The 21,512-nt window shown below is 45.5% G+C and overlaps 2 protein-coding genes across 11 annotated transcripts in view; one reads left to right on the top strand and one right to left on the bottom strand.

The window, feature by feature from the left end:
• Positions 1 to 11,958, bottom strand: part of otud7a (OTU deubiquitinase 7A) — a 38,283-nt gene extending 26,325 nt beyond the window's left edge. For 7 of the 10 annotated variants that reach the window (XR_015858850.1, XR_015858851.1, XR_015858853.1 and 4 more), the window contains exons 1-10: positions 11,794 to 11,958; positions 7,379 to 7,480; positions 5,501 to 5,658; positions 3,444 to 3,629; positions 3,149 to 3,367; positions 2,955 to 3,056; positions 2,354 to 2,481; positions 2,002 to 2,114; positions 936 to 1,063; positions 714 to 863 (exon numbers count right to left, since the gene is read on the bottom strand). Coding sequence is in view for 4 of the 10 variants with exons in the window: in XM_088377585.1 (XP_088233711.1) it covers positions 714 to 863; positions 936 to 1,063; positions 2,002 to 2,114; positions 2,354 to 2,481; positions 2,955 to 3,056; positions 3,149 to 3,367; positions 3,444 to 3,629; positions 5,501 to 5,585 (1,111 nt within the window). In the remaining 6 variants the exon portion in view is untranslated. Of the gene's footprint in view, positions 1 to 713; positions 864 to 935; positions 1,064 to 2,001; positions 2,115 to 2,353; positions 2,482 to 2,954; positions 3,057 to 3,148; positions 3,368 to 3,443; positions 3,630 to 5,500; positions 5,659 to 6,538; positions 6,672 to 7,378; positions 7,481 to 7,624; positions 7,751 to 11,793 lie in introns of those variants that run through there. The other 3 variants (XM_088377583.1, XM_088377582.1, XM_088377584.1) reach the window with 3 other exon arrangements.
• Positions 11,959 to 13,052: 1,094 nt separating this feature from the next.
• Positions 13,053 to 21,471, top strand: LOC148397041 (uncharacterized). The gene is made up of 16 exons (XM_088378337.1): positions 13,053 to 13,277; positions 14,102 to 14,308; positions 14,476 to 14,544; positions 14,613 to 14,655; positions 16,218 to 16,363; positions 16,660 to 16,854; positions 17,382 to 17,468; positions 17,537 to 17,735; positions 17,831 to 18,054; positions 18,220 to 18,462; positions 18,526 to 18,771; positions 19,154 to 19,349; positions 19,421 to 19,626; positions 19,689 to 19,789; positions 20,432 to 20,603; positions 20,667 to 21,471. The coding sequence occupies exons 1-16, from the start codon at positions 13,100 to 13,102 to the stop codon at positions 21,044 to 21,046; spliced, it is 2,892 nt and encodes a 963-aa protein (XP_088234463.1). The 5' UTR covers positions 13,053 to 13,099; the 3' UTR covers positions 21,047 to 21,471.
• The last annotated feature ends 41 nt before the right edge of the window (positions 21,472 to 21,512 follow it).

The following is a 21,512-nucleotide window of genomic DNA, read 5'->3' as shown; positions in this document are numbered from 1 at the left end:
GTTGAATAAGTCGCAGGACCGGCTCATGTAAAAGAAGTCAGTCAGTCCCACAAAAAAAAAGGTACATTTGTTTTGAATTATGATTTTTGGATTTACGATGACGAAAAACATTATATCATAAACACAATATGAAAATGAACACGCAAAAAGGAAAAGCGCACTCAAATGCCATTTGAAGTCAAACTACCTACTCGCAGAGTCGAGTGCAATCGATCTTCAAGATGCGGTAATCACCCCCATAGACGCCCAATTGAGTTAACAATTAAAAAAAAAAAACAATTGAGTGCTTAAATGAGCTGCTACTTAGTATCAAACTTGCTTCTGTGTGTAAATTGGTCTGATACAGTTCGAGCTAAAGTACATTTATCATTAAAATGATCAAATTGTCTTATCTGGCAATGTACCGTACATGATAAAGTTTTAAGAAATAAAAAAAAAAATGGCCACATTGATTTATTAAGGCTTTCCTTAGTATTTGTGGTACATAAATTACGGGATTCTTCTGTCCACGTTCTGGCCATCGCTAGGTTCCCCCTGCCAACTGGCATCTTTTAATAATGGATCACACATAGCTCTTCTGCTAATTCATATATTATTCACCTCCAGCAGGACAGGCAGACCACAAAAAGTGAGAAAACCTGCTTCATTTCACAGAAGGTGCTGCCTTGGATCAAAGACTGCCGTTTTTCCAAAGAACATGCAACAACGTTTACCTTGCTCTCGCTGCTGGTCTCTCTGCTCCATGGACACCAGGGCGGAAAAGTGCGCCTGATCGTAAGCCAACACAAGCGGGGAGCAATGACATCGGCTCGGAGGAACCTCCAGCGGTAAGTAGAGACCTCCGAAGGGGATTGGCGCAAATGCTGCAAGTCAGAAGGAAAGTTAAGCGTCGATGGGACATTTGTGGAGATGACGGAGACCAAGTTTGGCCTCACCTTCTCCTCCCGAGTCTCTGAGCATCGTGTCGGCCACCACGACAATCGGCCTGCGCAGCACGTGGGCCAGCACAAACACATGGAACTCCTCCAGACTCTCGTAAACTGGATCTTCAGCGTTATCCACCCTGCGGTTGCAAACACCCTTGCAAATTATTGAGCGTTTGCTGAGTTGCGACTGAAAAGGCGGTGAGAATAGATTGACATGATTTCCTCGATTTCATCCGGCACCTGTTAACAGGCAGGACAACAATGGGCTCATCTGTTTATGCTCTGCATGTGTTCGATGAAAGAGAGGAAAAGCAAGCGCAGACTCAGAGCGCTCAGCCTTGCAACCACCAGGGAACGAGAAAATGTGCAACAATTAAGTTGTTGGGCACACGAACAGCCTACGCAGCCAAATTAACTCTAATGAAGAGCCTCTTAATATGGGAATCCCACTCAACCCATTCAGGGGCTCATCTCACACCAGGACCATCAAGCATTCCAAACGTGATTACGCTGGTACAGCCGAACTGGATGACAGGTTAAAAAAAACCCACCACAACTAATGAAGTAAATGAGGCAGTTGAAAAGGAGAGGTTGTCGGTGACGGAAAACCAGCTAAAGATACATTTCAACTCAAACGTTCTTGTAAGAACAGAAAGGCAGGTTTCTCCATGCGTAGGAGGAACATAGTTTTGTTTCCGATCTGCTTTGATAAACATGCGTGCGTCTGCGTTTATGCAACAGGGAAGCCTCAGCTGAGTTGGAGTGACCAGGCTGGAAAGGGGCAAAAAGACGCCACTAGATGGCGTTGTCTGACATGAGCTTTGATTGACTTTCAGGAAGGACTTAAAGAACAACCTTTTCTCCCACTTTTTTCCCCCTGCCTATTCCAAAAAAGCAATCTGCAGTAAAAAAATGATGACAACCACATCAACTTGCTCATGAGGGACCACCACCAAAAAAATCTTAGTATCCTATTATATTTTTGGTACAGCTCACCATGTTCTAATCCAAACACGTTTTTTTTTTTCTCTTGAAATGTACGTTACGCAAGTTGCATTTGAAGCATACGGCTTACCCTCCGCTCGTGTTGCCGTTTTTGCTGAGGTGAGTTCGAGGCTCGCTGGAGGCCAACTTGAGCAGCTCGTTCCACTCCCGCTCCCACTCCTCCTCAGTGTACACCAGGCCAGACTGCACAAGCAACGCAACTCTGATCAGCACAAGCCTGCCCACACGGACCCTTTTATCATTCGGTGTCTCTGTTTCTGAACCTGTTGCTAGCCAAGAGCCTGACAAAAAAAAAGAAACGGACCGTGTGCGACCCCGGCCGCTGAATGTGGGCTCCGGCAAAAATGAGTTAATTAAGGTATGGCATGAATTTGCTTGCTCATATGAACTTAATTCATGGAGAGACTCTACCATGTACGAACCTCCTTGTTCTGTTGGGTCTGCTGCCACCTCCACCTCCTTTTCAGGGCGTCTCTCTCTGCTCCGCTCTTCATCATGCTGTACAGGGACTTCCTTAGCATCAGGTCTCTATCGTGGAAACCCCACATCCCTGGAGGAGACGTCATTATTTATTCATGTGGACAATGTGACGGGACAACTGTGTGTCTGGTAACACCATGGATCAATATCCATTAACTTGTGCAACGGTGCAGTTTTATGAGTAAGCGTTTATATTTACGTGATATCCCGCTTTTTAATTGCCAATATAAAGAGTTTAAAGTGTAAATATACAAACAAACTACTAACGGTATTGTTTCAAATCGTCCCGAGTTAAATTTAGCTCCTACCCGACGTATAAAATTTTCAAATGAATGAATCCACTACAATGACATGGGCTCGGATATTTTACCCAACTGTGTTTCCTGTCATGTTTTCCAAAATGTGGTCTGACACGAGCAAACTAGAAAAAACACTTTAAAGGGGACAACCCTGAAATTGCGGACAAATGTTATGTGGCTTCGAAAATGCGCTCCTGAAATATCCGAGACAAAGTTGAACGCTTGTTAAAAGTGTGACGCTTACCTAAAGAAGCAGCATGGAGGAGGCAGTTCCCATCTCCAGTGGTGGCCAGAGGAAGAAGCTTCTTACAGCTGGTGCACATGGTGGACCACCAGTTCAGACGACCTGTGCAAAAAAAACAGGATAGTATCAACGACATGATTTGAAAAAGTATAAATGTACTTTTACCCAATTAAAGCGTACAAACACACACTGACCAGCTTGCTCCAGAGCCATCATGGTGGACTGCTCTATCAGGTCTCTCTCTATGAAACTCCTGAAGTCTTCACTGTACACGCTGAGGTCTGGCAGCTGGAATGTGTAGATGGGCATCTCAAGAGGGAACTGCTCGTTGGTACACTCGTTGGCCACTTGTAGCCGCGCCAGGGAGACAATGGCCGAGCTGGCGTGTGAGATTCCGCGGGACAGACGCTTTTCTAGCGAGGGGGGGGGGGGGGACAGATATGAATGGACGATATATTTCATATTTGATTTTCACAAGGATGGTCTTACCTTGTCCATTGTCCTCCTGCTTCTGCGCACACGACCTGTCGATCTTGCTGACATGGGTCGGTGTGTCACGCGCCTCTGGCTGTTTGTAGTAGCGGCCCTCGTTGAAGACCTGCGGCAGGTTGGCAGTGTGGACCTGCCTGAGCTCCTCGTAATCATTCAGAGCAGCGCTGAGGTCCCAGTTTTTACCTGTCAGGCGCAAAACATCCAGATGATGAACAAACCGACCTTTTCCCGGGTTTCATTTTATTTTAATAACAGACAACGCTGATGTTAAAAGTAGCCCACATAAAGCAGAACCAATGTAATAGGTCAAAGGTCGAGGTTTGGTAGACCAGTGATGATGGCAAAGTGAGACAGATCCGTTAGCAGCGTGACAGCAATATCCTGACGCGTAGGAGGAACATGAGCAGACACACTCTCCCTGCGAAGGAAGTGTGTGTATGCGTGCAAAACGCTTTATTGAACGCGTATTAAAGTTAAAAATCAATATTTCTCCGGATAACAATGGAAGGCAATTATGAGTGGACTGTAGCTTGGCCTCAGATTAAAGAGCAATGTGTAAGCTCATTGTTTAGCTGTCAGGTCCTTGGCTTTGTTTGGCCTCTGGCTTATCACTCTGGTGGAGTCCTTTCTCACAGGAAGTAGGCAGAGAGAGCTCTTAACGCCCAGTCTGCTCCGGCACATTCTTTTAAAGTGCAGCTGAATGCGTTTAGTTTTTGAAACACCGCTGAAAAGGAAACTAATAAGGTAGAATAAAATATAGGGATGTTTCCGATGATGAGAAAATGATCGTCTCGAATAATACTGAAGATTTTCAGAGGAGCGTCTCCCGGCTGGTTTTGTAACGGGAGCATGTTTGTGGGCCAGTTAATGGACTCCTTTCAAGAGGAAGCTGTGCCATTTCCTCTAGATGTCCAGACATGATGCTTCTCCACTAACTGAACATGAAACCTGGCACCGCTCTATCAAGTCAAGTCAATGCAAAGCGGATTTAGTGAGCGTCTCTCAGAGGTGATCAAAACCCACGCTGGCAACAAAAGGCCCCGGCAGTATGGCGGCTAATGCATGGTCGCTAAATACTTCCATACAAGCTCTCAATGTTCTCTCCTTCATTTAAAATGGCCGTCGTCAGCAAAAAAAAAAAAAAAAAAGGAGCCAAGTTAAAATGATGAACATGGGTTACCATCATGCATGGGTGATGTGATGTATTAGCTTTAACTGCCTCGTTGAGGAATGCCAGCTTTGAAGGATTTACTTACAATCCAGCACTAAGAGCATATTTAAGTGCTAGTGTATTTTTAAATGGTGATGGATTACATTTGGTGGTTAGTGAATAGCAGTCAGGTTGAATTCAAACTGGAGTAAAAAAACTAAATGTTGAGAAAATAAGACAGATTGGGCAGAACTAATATGAATGTTTTGTGCATCTAGGGATGCCACAAATGACTATTTTGCTGGCCGACTAATCACTGGTTATGTAATCTACCCATTACACCATCGCTGGTGTCTGGGAAAAAAAAAATAAAAAAATTCCAATCCATTTCATGTTTTGATGTTGCTCTGTGAAAGGTGTACAAGAGTGGAAACAAAAGAGCACTAAAACGGCAACATACATTTCCATAAAACCCTAATTACGTCTGATCTTGAACATCTTTAATTTGTGTTTACAACAGGCCACTGGCTCCAATCTTTCTAACCACGGACCGTAATTCTGCTGGCTTGTGAACTTTTTGCACCGGGGTGTTTTGTTTTTGTTTTGTTCAATGTCGCTAAGTGAGTTAAGCTTACATGCCAGTAGCACGGGCGCTCCTCAATGAGAGCCAGTGAATGGACACAAAGCTGTCTCTTGGGAACGCTCTCGTAAAAGCGTCACGGCCACTTCTAAATCAGCGAGCCGGCTCCCGCTCGTGAGCGCCTGTCCTCCCCTCCTCCCTTTTGTTTCCTTTCTGCTCCTCTTCTCCTAATCGCGAAACCCAGCCCCGCATCAAGGAGCCGATGATCAAACACGCCACCCGTCCCTTTTTCGGAGCGGTTGGCGACAGTCGCCCGCCGCTTACCTTCCAGCAGGTCTCTTGCCAGACCCGGTTCTGCCCCCGTGGACCGAACAAAGTCTGACAGGACCGCGTCCATGTCCAGAGTCATGTGATCATGTGTGTGCGCTGCCCACGGTGCAGCGGAGGCCTTGGTGGACGCCAGCCTTCCTTCACGTTCTCATCTGACAAAAGACACACAAAAATGACAAAAGCTGAACAAAAACCAGCACTCCGGTTGAAAACATGACTCGAGCCGAGGTCAAGAGTTGAAGCGGCGTTCCTCCTCATCGTCATCCACGCAGTCATAACAAAACAGCCAGCCGCACCAGATGTAATATCAACAGAGGTCGTATTCCGGACACACCTGCCAGTTTCCGAAGCCTTTTTGGCGGGCTGCCTGTAAGCGCAACAATGCTAACTCTCTTCCTGCCTCTGTGGCTGTAATTGAGTATCTTAAGCCACATCGGTGCCACTGAGCGTGTTTACGTCCGAGGAACACAGCCTCTAATTCCTCGTGGTCGATAGTCCGGGTCACAAACAACGCTCGTGAGATGCGTTCACTCCCTCTTTCCGCGGAATGGATGAGTTCATGCATAACTTTCATTCCTCGGGTTGGTTGGGTCGGAGAGCAGCCCCGAGCAACGGCGGCGAAGAAACAAACACCCACAGGTTGACAGCATCAATAGCCGACCTCTGTGTGGAGAACAGAGCCTGCTAAGGTCTGTTGCTCTGACCCGAGAAGAGCTGAAGCCCACTGGAGATGCCTCCCCCCCCCGCCGGCATGGACAACTGTTCGGTTCTCACTCGCGGGCTGCCTGCATGAAAGAGCGCAACGTGACATTTATAAGCCGCCGGAACAGAAGCATTTTGGCTGTAGAACGTTTTCTCGGCTCTCAAGAGCTGCTCGACTTGCGTTGTGCTTTTCATCACAATGCATTTTTAACAAGTCGCAAATACGATGCACAACGGTTTGGCTGACCTAGTTATCGCCAGCCTTTTATTTGCCACTTTTCAGGGTTCGGCCATGTGACATGAGCAAGCTGAGCGGCGATTGATCATTACCTAAGCCCTGATGTCATTTTCAGTGGAAATCAAGCATCAAAATGGCCGCCGCTGTGACCAAGAAAAATGGATGGATTTTCCTGCTAAATTCAAATGAGACAAACGCAGCAATAATCAGATTGCTTTGTTTCACCTGTGGAAATACAAATAGATGAAAAAAAATGTAAATTCAGAATTTTAAATCCTATTTGATCTTGTGGCAAGGAACTCTTAACGGTCTGACATGAATAATAATGTTGCTATGCGGGACATGTCGCGTTTAGGAGTAGTGTTGAGCGGCACAGAATGAGTAAGTTACTCCACGTAACCTCATCTTTTCCTTTAAGTACACACGTGGGTGGTAACAGTGACTCACAAACAGCCGTGGTTTCTATCGGACATGAAAATAAGTGAGTGGGAGCCCAGTCATTTTGAAACTTTTTGCTTGTCAAACATTACAAAATGAACCGCAGATGAATCGCAATATGTCCTCCGTGTTAAATTCACAAGTCGGACCTGAAATGTCGACAAATTCAACTTGGAAGAAACACGGCATGTAAAAGCGGTACGGGAACTGGAAACGGAATTATAATGCTTCTAATAAATATTAAATATTATGAGGTTGGGCAGATGTACCTAATGCAGTGGCCTGTCAATAATACATGAAGTATAACTACTTCTCCATCTTACCGACTAAAGTGGCATCAAGCGTGTCAAAGTTCATCTGACAGAAGAGCTTCACGTGTTTTTACTACTTGATGGGATCAATACATTATTTTTTGCTTTGTCATGATATCTATCAATGATAATGTTCAACAATATTTGGCTGTCTGTGCTTTCCTTTTGGATTTTCCAACTTACTTTCTGTATTGATGCCGAGGTTGTTTGCGACGCCATCACATGACCAGACGGAGCTCTAGTCCATGGCTTCACAAGTCGAGGAGAGGAAGACAGCGGAAAACCCTGAAAACACACACGATATTACAAAAAGTCATCCACTGAAACTGAAGAACATACTGTGATTGAGTCCAGTTTGAAGACACCAAACGCAACTGAGCGAGCGCATTACTTGGATCTGAGTCAGATCATGAGATTTCTTCTACTTACCGTCATTTGAGTAATATTGAGAGAACGGGGAGTTCCTTTGCCTTTGAAAATCACATTCCGAAAAGAGCCATTCCGCTCACAAAGCCTCAACTCAAACAGTGACAGCGTCAAAATGGCAAAGAGATAAAATGCAGACGCATGTGTGAAATAAGTGCAAACCGAGCCTTAGCATCTTTGCTTATAGACAACAATGTGGCAACGTGCTGATGTTGCAAAAAAGCAGAGACGGTGACTAGATGGGTGCTAATGTAACTTAACTGTTCCAAAAATGTATTCTTTTTATTTCAAAGCCAAATACTAAAGCAGCTGCCTTTTCAGGAACGTTGCTGGGAGATTTCAAACTTGGGCAGCAACACCTCACGTCAACCTCTCAGCAAAGATTTCTGGCAAGTGTCGGAAGAGTCGGTGTCGTACTTCTCATATTGAATCCAAAAATATCCATCGTGCATCATTCATTGTGAACGCAAAGGTTGCACATGTGATTACAGTTTATTTGGATTGCGAAAGAGGCGCGAGTTTGTTCTTGAGTTGGAAGTTTCGGCCTTCAACTCATTAAATGACTTCATGTAGTGAGAAATGAGTCAAGTTACACCATGCTTGTTATATTTTCAAGATCAATCCGCGGCACAGTATGTTAGCGAGTTGGATGGCGTTTTTATAATCCAAGTGCTTTATTTAGAAACAGTGTGGCAAATATCGGACCTAGCAGCCAACTAGCGCTTGGAGCTGAGGAGCCCCACACTTGGGTAAACAGCATGACATCACATCTTATTCACCAGTGTAGTCATAACATTGCTAACGTTTTCATCTGCTCCCCATTAGGTTCACTTGCGTTGCAGGTACAAATAAAAACAGCAAACTCGGCAACTGACATGTTACATGGAGACGCTGTTTTTGCACACGTCCCGCTCATACGTGTCCAAGACACCGTTGCGGCGTGAGGTAATAGTCACCCACGAGCGACGCAGAAATGCGGCAGGTGGGAGGTAAACTGGACTTGAGCGCCTTCGCTTCCATGATAGGAACATATATGAGCCGAACACGTAGGCCGGCGCTAACACCTTCTAGTTATACTCCATTTTCAAATCGGCTGTACTCGTATTATTGTTTGAATAATACTGCGTTGGATGGATTCGATAAAACGCTTTATTCATCCCCACGATCTCCTCGAAATGCAAAAAATGTTGCTGTGAGGGGGGAAATGAGGAGGAGTCACCCAGACGGCTAGCTTAGCTGCTTATCGGCTCCGGGCCAGGAGGGGTGTTCCTCTGCAAACGCAGCAGCCAGGAGGCCGCGGTCGTTTTGATGCATTTGCAAATATCATTACACAGATGTGACACCGATGCCCCCCCCCCCTGCTTTACAAAGTCTAGACTCCCCGTGCTCCACATGCTGGGTGAGAAATGCTGCAGGAGGCAATAATGTCACTTTCCATCTCATTGCCACGCTGCACACTGCCAGCGCAGCAAGAGCGAGCGCACACGGACTTGTTTTGTCCGAACAGGAATATTTGAGGTATGTTCCGATCGAAGTCAAACGTTGGGCTCGGCCGCGTGCGTAACGTCGGAGCAAAAACAAAAGCGGCGGTTGCGGAGCGCCACAGGAGGAGATCATAACCCCCCTTTAAATGTCAGGCCCTCCAGCTCTGCTATCACGGAGACCCAAAGCTGCTTTCAGGACTGGGCCCTTTCCAACCCGGTGTCACTTCTGCACAACTGGGGCCAAGAGTCAAGCTCGTCCTTAGTTTCTTAAAGAAGGTGTGTTGTTATTTTGAAATAATACACGATCGTGATTGTTCTTGGACGTCAATGTCGCGACAATATGAAAACGCGGTTCCGACTAAAAGTCATTTCCAATTTCCTCCCTTCTTTGTTTCGGCTCTTGACAGAGACAAGTTGGCGCAGTATTAACGGCGGATTGAAAAAGTGCATCGTTGGTGCCTTTACTCATCAATACGTCATTCATTTGTCTGATAAGCGTCCGATGAAGACAGCCGCAGAGAGCAGCGCCTTTGCTTTAAGATTGAGAAGGAGCAACAGCTGAACAACTGATTTGAGCCTGCTTCAGTCGAAAGGAACTGACAGACAAAATGGAGAGTTTCCAGGAAGGTTTTTCTTTCTTTTTTTTGCCGAGGAAAAGGAGGTCTGACCTCCTTTTGAGAGTGAAGCAAAATGACCTTCTGTGGCTTTTCATGAATCTGAATTGAGCCACCAAAGGGTCTCTGGTGCGACCATGCTCTGTTTGCTTTGGCAGACATAAAAATCCCCGTAGATCATCATCGCGTGTGTTATGTTAATTAAAACACCATAAACCATTAACAGCCATACATAATAATAGCACAGGTCAACGTCTACATAGCGCAGAGATGCGCCTTTAATGAGGCTCGGGAGTCTGCCAGGACACTATTCCATGATAAATATCACACTAAAGCCTGTTATGAATTCATCAAAATGTCAAAGCCACGCAGGAAGCGACAGCACATGAAGCTCTGGTGAAGCAGTCTTGTTAAAACAGCTTGATATCCATTTAAATCCACATTATCATCAGACAAGTTGGATTTTTTTAAGTGCTCCCTGGATTTTTAGATCATTTCACACGTTTGGAATTCAAACAGAACTTGGCATGAATGAATAGGAAAGAAAATCATCTTCTGTATCATCTTTGATTGGACCATAAAAACACGAAGCTGCTTGCTGACCCCATTCACCGACTGCCCTCATGAAAACTGCCACACTTAAAAGGTGCATTATTTACTTACAGTTTTGGCTTATACAGATCTTGTTGGTTAAAAATATCCCACTGTGTGGTGATAGTGTTGGGGGAGCCTGGGAGCGTGCACACACCCACACACAAAAAAAATGTTTGTACTTCCATCTTATAAACAGGCTGCCTAACATTGTGAAGAGAGCCACTCAGCGGCCTCTAGATGACCTCCATGTGAAAGAAGACACTTGACATGGCCTCACCACCTGTAGGGATGTCTCAAGAACAAAGTCCACTTTAAAGAAGGGTGGTGATTGGACCGTGATTACATGAGGCTCTTGACTTATTTCATCTCCTCTGAGGAACTAAAGTTTGCAGATTTTAGTCCTGGCGGAAAGCCACAGGGGTCAGGTGTTTTTTTATTATGGGAACCAAAGCTTCCTTGTTCTTCTTTTTTTAAATAAATTACAGATCATAATGGGGGAATTATTTTCTAAGGTAATGGTGTTCAGTTGGCAGGGATGTTTGTAAAGGAATGTCACCGGTCATTGTCCGAACGCTGCCATGAGCGACATGAAAGTCCAGCGGACTTCAATACCGACCGTCATCTCTGTTCTGATTTCGTGTAGCTTAAATGTCACTGACAGGAACACAATTCACAGTCGTAACTGATCGGGTGCCAAGTGCCCTCTCTTCACCGAAGGCTCCTGTAGGAGACGGCATGGTACGGCTTAGCCTGGCACCCACAGGCTGCCCTTGGCTTTGAGCTTCTCTTCAAGAAAACATGTTAGAGTGGGATTGATAGGTTGTAAACAGAAGGAATAAGAGGTTGTTCATTGGACTGTTTGCCCCACTCAAGTGATGGACAAAAAAAAAGGAACACACACAGGCTCGCATACACTCAAACAAAATAGTGGCTTCGTCATACCTGAAGGTATTCATTGACGGGAGACGGCAAAAAAACATGAAGTAGATCACACCCGAAGCACATTAAAGCCACTATGTTACACTGGTAAAGCATATATGATACAGATAATCACCATATTGAAGCGTCTGTCCCAGAAAAAAAAGTGCAATTCATATTCCGTAGGCAGGTTGAGTGAGCTAATTGTCAACTGGTTATAAAACGGGCCAGCAGCCACCATCCCAAATTACAGCCGGCTGGCTGTCACGTGTATGTCAAAGCTATTTGCGACTAAGCACATAGCCTCACATCCATGTTGACAGTGTTTAACTCTTCGCCGCCGCCGCCGGTTGTATCACGACGTCGTGATGTCTGGCCTCGGATTGTTGGCGCCTCGAGCGTCAAAATAAAAGCTAAACCGTTGCTAAAGTTCGACGCACATCATGAAGACAGGTGCACCTGTCCGCAGTGCTAACCTATTGTGTTCGACACCGAACCAGCGGGGCCTGTCGCGCTGAGAGAGGGGAACCCCCCCACCCCTGAAAACTCGAGTGTTTCTTACCGTTCTGCCGTCAATCATTGGTCCCCATCGTAATGTTTTCAGTCCAGACCTCTTGGCGAACCGTTAATTCCTGGCTGGCCGTCTCCCTCCCGCCTCTTGGTGTCTTTCTCTCTCGCGCCCGCTCGCTCATCCCCATGTCATTTTCCTCCGCTGCAGTGAAGATAAGACACGCCCCCTCCGACTGACGCGTGACGTAGGCTGCCGGTGTCGGGAGCACGCACGCATCGGGCGGGCACGCGCGCGCTCGATATGAGTGAGGCCCTAAAACCCCACAAGAGGCCGCTGTGGCGCCTGAGTAATAAATAAATAAATAAATAAATAAATAAATAAATAAATAAATAAATAAATAAATAAATAAATAAATAAATAAATAAATAAATAAATCTTAACTTTGGACTTCCAAACCATTCCCAACTAAATTACCGAGCTTGCGATACATTTACATACGTATATTTAAATTGTTTTTAGTCATTAAACCTAAACGCTGGAGGCAGGTAATCCTTCTCTAAACCATGTAGAACGTGATAAACTAATTTCTTTGTTCTTGTGCCACCTTTTTTAGGCATAATCACCCGAGTTTGTTTTAGTTAAGGTATAGGCTACCTCCTTTTAACAATTGTTTTACTCGAGTTGCTATCGGGTTTCATAAATAAATAAATAAATAAATAAATAAATAAATAAATAAATAGCCACAGCAGGGTAAACCACAGAATCCCTCTAATTTACATCCGTAAATCTCAACAAACCGGGTGCGACCTAGATTTTACTTTGGAATAAATCCAGGTCAGATTATTACAACACGCGCATAGTAGATTGAATACATACTTTGGAAATGTTTATCTATCTATCTATCTATCTATCTATCTATCTATCTATCTATCTATCTATCTATCTATCTATCTATCTATCTATCTATCTATCTATCTATCTATCTATCTATCTATCTATCTATCTATCTATCTATCTATCTATCTATCTATCTATCTATCTATCTATCTATCTATCTATCTATCTATCTATCTATCTATCTATCTATCTATCTATCTATCTATCTATCTATCTATCTATCTATCTATCTATCTATCTATCTATCTATCCATCTATCATTCTCGCTATGCAATCTTCTCCTGCACACTGACAATTTGCCCACTTTCCAGCGAACTGGTCGAGCAAGTTAGGGCACGAGTGGGCTGGTGTTGAGTCCGGGTGTTTGACTCGCTGCATGCACGGACGGACACTGCGTCGGTGCGAGTCAGTCGCGGCACTGCTGCCTCCTCTTCACTTTGCAGTCGCTGCAGCCCCAGCCATGAGGTCCCTCGCGATCGGTGCGATCCCGTTCGTCTTCGTCGCTCTCGTCGGCTGCAGAGCTCCGTCATCCTGCCCGAGGGGACAGTTTGTGCTGAAGAGTCAGTGCGTCCTCTGCCATCCCACCTGCTCCGAGTGCTTAGGTCATGAGCTTTTTGAGTGCACAACCTGTGGAGTGGGTGAGTGAACGGATATCATGCTTGGAACATTGAAAATCATACACTCTCGACTGCGTGATTAAATTTCACATGTTTTTCAAATGGATGAATCGTTTTATTGATTCAATAGAGAATCTAAGTGTTTTTGTATTTTGCATTTAACGAATAGTATTTGTACAAAATGGATGCATACCAAAGTGGTTTGTAGTTTAACATTTAACCTTATTAAAACAACCAGGGGTGTTTTTTTCTAGCAACTCCACTCACAGAGGGACTGTTGACATAGTTAAAAAAATGTTGGTGTGATCATTTTTCTTCTACTTCTTTGGTGTAATCCGATCGTGTTAGAATGGGCTCTTTGTTAATCCGAGGGAAAGGAGAAAATATCCCCTTTGGCTAGAATTACTTGCACGGTTCACCGGGTTTACCCTTCCTGCCACACGCGAACATGCACATTTGTGGTATGGGCGCACATTTGTGTGTTTTGCAACCAGTGTCTGTAAATCAGAGCACTGCCTTGCAGTATTACACAGCAGCTTTGATGTTGTATTTCAAAGAGCATAAAAAGTCACTCGCCATTGTTTTGGAGCTGTCACGTGTGTGTGCATGCATGTTGGGCGGTGGAGGAGTTTCAAAAAGCAGGTGCAGTTTGTGGCCACTCTGTTCTCCACTTTTACAGATAATAATCAAGGGATGCCTCAAGGGTCACAACCAGGCCCAAAATCAGTTTTCGCTAACCCCACTGCGAGATTAATATATGTCAACTGGATGAGAGTCAGAAATAGCTCCTTCCTGAAAAGGAAAATGCATTAGTAGCTTTCTTTGTTTTTGTTTTCTTCCTTCAGATGAAAACGGACAGGAACGTTTCCTCCACCAAGGTCGTTGTCGGACGCACTGCCCGCGCGGACTGTATCCTGACAGAGGTCGCTATGCCTGCTTGCCCTGCATAGCCAATTGTGAACTGTGCACAGATGGCAACGTTTGCGCCAAATGTCGCGAACGCTACAAACTCCACAACGGGCTGTGCCAAACGGCACTCGCATGTGATATAGGTAAACAGGACACCGAATCTTTTACTGTTGATAAATCTGAGAACAAAACAACAGAAAGAACATCACTGTTGCTTAAATGTGATACAAAGGACAGAATCCAAATATAGATAAAATGTAATTGCAGAGAATGTCGCAAAATGTCAGATTGATATGGCTCTGTCTTCCAGGACAAGTACAGGATCCCGATACAGGCGATTGTATTGACTGTGAGATGGGCTGCAAAACATGCTCAACAGGTAGTTGTATTCATTTCATCTGTCATTGGTAATCTTTTTTTTAATTTTTATGTTATTTTTTTTAACAGAAGACCCTGAGGTTTGCAGCAGTTGCTCTCAAGGTTACTTCCTGTAAGTTTTTAATCTCCCATTCATTTTATCTGGCAACGAGTGACATTTTCTTCCCGCGCTCACCTTGACGAGATGTAAACATCAGATTATTTGACATGTGATTCAAAAAGTGTTACAGTCTAACAAGATGCTTGAATAAGAATGTGACTTTGGTGTCGATGGACTTTTACTCTGAGCGGTAAACCGACACTTGGCATGGATCACAATTTGGGGAACTCAAACAGACCTCTTATTGTTTGCTTCTGACCCTTTTTCTGGCATTGTATGAGTCAGGTTACATCGTATTCAGAAAGAGACTCTGTTACCTGAGCCGGAGTGGCGCTCGGAGGTGGGTTGTGCTTCAAACAAATAAGAGTAGGCGTATGCAAAGAGTGCGAAAAGATTCCAACTTGATAGTTGACCAGGCACTCAAGCTGCCCATTTGCTGTTAAAGGGGAATATTTAAAAAATATATTTTAAATGCTAACTTTTACACAGCTTGTGAATGTCAACTGAGCTTTTGTTTTTAAAGCGCTCAATAAAAAAAAAAAAGTTGAGTCCATAACCATATATTTCTCCTTTTGTGGCGTGAGGCACTAATGGGAAAATAATGAGTCTGTCTGCAGGAGTAGCCTCACTTTGAAAAAAAAAAACCAAAAACCTTGATGGATGTTTGGTATTTATTGACATTTAGCTTCCTCTCTAAGGAAATAAGGATTTACTTAGACAACACTCAGCAGGTTTGCTTCATATCCTGAAGGTTAACATGATGGTGCATCTGCAGCATGTTTTACTTCACTTAGACATAAATAAAAGAGAAAAGGGGAGGGGGTGTTGTTGCTCGGGTAATGTCGACGTGCCCTGGCGGAATGGAGATTCTAATATTTGCACAGAGGGATCCTCAAACATCCCGCAGTTTCTCAAGTGGTGCGTTTGCGGAGATCTGCGCCAGATGCTATTGTGCGTGACTTGATTGATACTATGTGGCGCCTCCAGCTGTTCCTTCTCAAAAAGCCAATGCATCCCAGCGTCACGGCAACACCACGGAGATTACAGCCTGGGTTCCGCTCTCATTAGGGAAGGTGGCAAAAGCCACCCCGTGGATTTGCCGTGTGACATCTTCGGTGCACGTCTTGACTTTTGCAGGACATTTGGCTCATGTTTAATAACTCACAACGGCCCTCAGGGGACACGGAAGACAGGTTAATGATTCCCCGTGGCTCTGAGCTGCAAATAAATGCTAATGAACTTTCTGAAGGAGAATATGTATGAGGAAAATCTGTCGGCATTGTGTTTTCGTCTGCTGTCGTATGAAGCCATACAGCGGCGGGTGTGGTGGATGCTTTATCATTCCTCTTGTGTCATTTCAAGGGGGCTGGACTCGACTGTATCAACATTCATCTTCTTCTATGGTGACACTTTGAAAGGCCCATTGAAAATGTCACAATAGCTCAACATATTGGCATAAAAAAAGCCAAGTTGAGTTTTGTCGATAATTATTAGCCAAGTTGTATGATTTAATACGGGTAAATATTGTGATTGGCATTCCACTCAAGTTGTTTATTAACTTTTTCCTTTGACAGTTTCAGGCACCGCTGTCGTAAGCACTGCCCCCAGAGCACGTATGAGGAGCCGGGCAGGGGTGTGTGTCTGCCCTGCCCCATGCCGTGCACAGACTGCACAAGTGATGCACACTGCCTCGCTTGCCAGCCAGATTACTTCCTAAATGGTACCGCACTTTGATCTTTTCTTTATTATGCTCCCGGGTCAGTAGTGGCACTACGAGTGTTTTTGCAGGCAATTTATGGGAGTCGTTCGTTGGTATGTCGTTTGTCTTCATTTGAATTGCAAATCCTGTGTGCAAATCAAACAAATCAAAGATTCGAAAATATATATAATCTTGGTCTCGATACAAAAACGGGCCTTATAACAGGGGTGTGTAGACTTTTTCTACCCACTATTTTTCACCTCAGATTATCTTGAGATGGATCACTTGTCAAGACTTTTTACTTCTGCCAATGACAGGAGGCGAATGTGTGAAACTGTGCCCCCAACAAACCTTCAGAGACACCACCGGGTGGCGCTGTGAGCCTTGCCACAGCTCCTGCCAATCATGCCACGGGCCTCGGTCAACAGACTGTGACCTCTGTCTCTCGGGTAACGCTCCTCTTCACGGGCAGTGCCCTTTGGCAAACTGTCCACTGGGACACTACTTTGACGGTGAGGCTAATTTGCAATCTTGAACATGGCGAATTTCTCCAACTCGTGAAGATCAACACTCGTATTTGATGATGACCTGCTGTTTGACAGCTTCGTTCGCCGATGCTTGAGCAGAGTGGATGCTTAGAGCTGACACACCTTTGAATCCTCTCAAGGGACCTTTGAGTTCACGGCACACCTCCGCAAATCGCTACCGCTCAGTCAAGAGGCGATTTAGTGAAGCATTTTCAGAAAGCATGGCGATCTTTGCCACATTTCAAGCACCAGTTATGTCATTTTCAAGCACGCTATTGTTATCACATTTGGCTACAAAGTGAAAAACGTCTCCATTCTAAACAACTGCATGCTGAACAATAAACATATTGTTAAATTTATACTTTATTGAAATTGTTGAAGCGTTCAGGAATCATCTTGAATGAGCAAAATTTGATTTGTCAATCAAAATGCACTCAGGCAAGCATTTTATTCTTTTGTGCTGCAATAATATCACAGCCTGCTTTCATGTGATTCGTGTGTTTTCATTCTAGCTGAGTCCAGTAAATGTCACACATGCGATGTCTCCTGCAAGACCTGCTTCGGCCCACGGGCGCTGGATTGCTCTTCGTGTTTTAAAGGTACAAACACCTCCAGCCGCCCGGTCCAATTCACACACGAAGCAACTCACTGCATTGTGATGTCACAGACTATTTCCTGGACCAGGAAAGTTCTTGCGTGATGCAGTGTCCCCCCGGCTCCTACGCTAACTCGGCCACTCAGCTGTGCGAAAACTGCTCGCCAAATTGCGAGGCCTGCGTGGGCTCGAGCGATAACTGCGTCGACTGTTCCAAAGGTGGCTTGAAGCTTTTTCTCCACCAGGGGAGGTGCTGGTCAAATTGCCCGGAGTAAGCTGCACTTTTATCACAAATGGCAATTCCTGTAGTCGTTGTGTGTGAATGCCGAGAAATGCATCAATAAAATCAATTGATTTTTTTTCCAGAGGTTACTGGGAGACAGCAGAGGGATGGTGCAGCCCCTGCGACGATTCCTGCCTGACATGTGAAGGGGCCAGTACAAAGTGTCTGTCGTGTGCAGACGGCCACTACTTGGAGGGCGGTGTGTGCGGCCTCAACTGTTCTCTGGGCGCTTACCCTGCAGATGACGCCACCTGCAGGCGCTGCCCCCCTCATTGCGATATTTGCTCAGATGACAGAACCTGCTTCAGTGAGTTTCAATTTATGGATAGACATATTTAAATATTTTTTATATCTTATTTTAAATGTTTTTTTTAATATTATATTTTGCATTTATTTTATATGAAATATTTGAGATGATAAATATTTTAAATATTTCAGAAAAGGCTAGCGTTGCTTTTCCATATCCCTCCAGAGTGCAGCTTCTTGTATCTGATGCTGAACGGCGCCTGTAAGGCCAATTGTCCCACGGGCTACTACGAGGACATGGAGGAGGGGCGTTGCGCTCTGTGCCACCCCACCTGTGCCAGCTGTTCCGGGCCTTTGGCGGATGACTGCGAGACCTGCTCCACGTTCAGTCCCAAACTTTATAAGGGCGCATGCTCAAAAGAGTGCCCGACTGGCACCTACTATGAAGCTGCGGCCACCGAGTGCCAAGGTGAAATCAACACCACGAATACAAAAGCAAGCACTTTCCTGAGCGGGTTTGTCGGATGTGCAGAGTGCCACCAGACGTGCGTGAGCTGCTCCGGTCCGGACCCCGACCAGTGCACCCAATGTGAACGAGGCCTGGTCCTGGACCCCAACACTTTGCTGTGCGGCGTGACCGGGGATAGCGACTGCCCGCCGAGGACCTTCCTGCACGACGACCAGTTTACCTGTATGGGCTGCCACCACCACTGCTACTCCTGCGAGGGGCTCGGCAAAGATGAATGCCTGACGTGCGCTGTCCCCCGATACCTGCACAGTGAGCTTCCATTAGTGTTCATCTCTTCTCATCAAAAGTGGTTTAAAGTTTTAGAGTACTTTAAAGCACATCATCTTTTCCTGACATATTGGACATACATACATATTGAAGACACATTTTGAGAAATAACAACAGATTTATTTATTTATTTTATTTTAAAAAAAAGTGTTTTAATTTTTGATTTTCTACTACTTTATTTACTATAGGTGGGCCAATCCGACGAATTAAAAAGTAAATATATAATAAATAAATGTGCAAAGTATATCAAGCGGTGCAATAATGTAATTGTTTCATGGCCACAATAAAAAATAGAAAGGGACAATGTCATTGATTGTCCTTGAGAGGAGAATAAAGCGAGGCGTGTCTGCGGGTTGTTTTACAGACAGGACCTGCGTGAGCGAATGTCCTGTCGGTACGTACACCAGCGGGCAGGAGGCGGACGGAACCCAGCTGGGCTTGTGTTTGCCGTGCGATCACGTGTGCGCCACCTGCACGGGGTCCTCGCCCAGAGACTGCCTCACGTGTTCCCCGAGATCCCTGCGCCTCCTTCATCTCTGCGTCCGCCATTGTCCCACAGGGTACCAGGCCCGACGGCAACTCGAATATTGACTTTGTATCGAGACGTCATCTCTTGTTCCTCTTCCTGCAGGTACTACCAAGCGGGCTCCCGTTGTGAGAAATGCCACCACTCGTGTGAGATGTGCTCAGGTCCCGGGCCCGAATCCTGCCGGGCCTGCCTGCCTCCCCTCCTGGAGGTGCGAGGCACCAAGCTGTGCGTGGAGCGCTGCCCACAGCGTTTCTACCGACTGGACGACGTGTGCCTGCAGTGTCACATCAGTTGCCACACCTGCGCAGGTGACCGTCAAGCGACAACAATCGCCGCCATTTTCTTCGTCAACCATGTTTGTTCTTGGCAGACGCCTCACCTCAGAGCTGTGTGACGTGCGACAATGGCAGCACGCTAAAGGACAAAGTCTGCTATCCACGCTGCGAGGAGGGGAAATACTTCACTGAAAAGGTTTGCAGCAAACAGAATGTTGTTTAAACACGGACGATTTTATGGCACGATATTGTCGTCGTTCTTCATCTGTGTTTGATTACCAGCGAATTTGTTCCTGCTTGCAACTCAAAACTCAAATGAACTTTCCCTATTGAAATGAATAGAAACAACATTCATCTATCCAAAGATCTATCAAAAATTCTTTCGTAGGGCTGGGGGGGAAAAAAATCAGCAAACAAAATGGTTGACAGAAAAATGTCCGCCTTGAAATGAATACAGTGATCCCTCGCTACTTCGCGTTTCGTTTATCGCGGCTTCACTACATCGCGGATTATTTTTCAAAATTAAAAAACAAAGTCAAAATAAAACTTCTAAATTGAGGAAACATGCGTCTAACCTTTAGGACAGTGTAGTATTGCTCCAAATGTTCGTTTAGATTCCTTTAGAAGTCCGTTTTCGCGTGCTAGCACGCTCGCGAATTAGCATCTTCCCGCTAACCCGTTAGCCTGCCCATTACTTCTTGTTGGTGACCGTACTTTGCGGATTTCACTTATCGCAGGTGGTTTTCGGAACCTATTATTCACCATAAACGAGGGATTACTGCATATGCTCATTAGAAACCACGTTTGGAATTAAAAAGCACCTTTTGTGCCGCTGTAGGCCACCTGCGCGGGATGTGACAGCTCGTGCAAGCATTGCAGCGGGCCCAGACCTGACCACTGCCTGACTTGTCACCGAGATTCCGGCCTTCACGCCGTGGAGAGCCGCTGTGCCCGCTGCTGCCAGGCGGGGGGGAACCACACAGATTGCTGCGTCTGCGACAACCGCTCAGGTTCACTACACACACTTTGTGATGTCACTCTCCATTTTGATCGGGTCGCTTACGTTTTGGTAGGTCTGTGCGTGGAGGCCCCCGAACCCAAGTCAATGGACGAGCCGGTAGCGGACAACAACATGTCTTCGAGCGTCCTCAATCACGCGTCGACCGCCGCCGCGCCTGTCGCCCTGCTGGCCGCGCTCGCTCTGGCTCTGCTCGCCTTCGCCTTGTTGAAGGCCCGAACCGGGAGGAGGCTTTGCTGGAAGCGGAGTTACGAGAGACTGAGCGGCGGCCCCAGCATGCCTCACGGCGTCCCCGAACCGGACAGCGGCGACGAGGTGGACGTGGTGTACACCAGTCGAGGCGGCTCCGTGTACCGTCGTTACAGTTTTATCCACGAGCATGACGCCAACGCGGATCAGAATGTAGATGAGAGTACTTGTCTCAACCAGTCTTAGTAAAGACCCACCAAAAACCATTCAGGACAATGGTCGCATGGACCTGCAAAAAAATGACATAAAAACACTGTAATGTGTATGGCAGGCCACTAGTTGGCGATGCCACTTTGTGTTTTTTGAATGCCGCTCAAGCAGAGGGAAAGTAATTGTGACATTTTGTATTTGTTTGTTGCGCTTTAAGTTATCTTGTTAATATTAGGTGGTCTAGTGCAGTTTCACAACTTTCATTTTATATTCGAAAAATGATTTGCTGATATCTAAGAGAAGCATATTTATTTTTAATGATAGCCGTCAAGACAGAGCGGCTCAATGCTTGAATTAGTACATGATCGTTTTTCCGCACATCGCTACCTAACAACAATTCACAAGCAAAGCAAGAAACCAATATAATCGTTTCCAATTGATTAAAGATGTTCTTGAGCGGGGGAATTGATTTTCTCGTACAAAGTGCCTGCATTTTGATACT

This window comes from Syngnathus floridae, chromosome 6 (assembly GCF_059516105.1).
Source record: "Syngnathus floridae isolate MCC-2025c chromosome 6, RoL_Sflo_1.0, whole genome shotgun sequence".
Taxonomy (NCBI): Eukaryota; Metazoa; Chordata; class Actinopteri; order Syngnathiformes; family Syngnathidae; genus Syngnathus; species Syngnathus floridae.
This window is presented reverse-complemented; position numbering and strand designations above follow the sequence as displayed.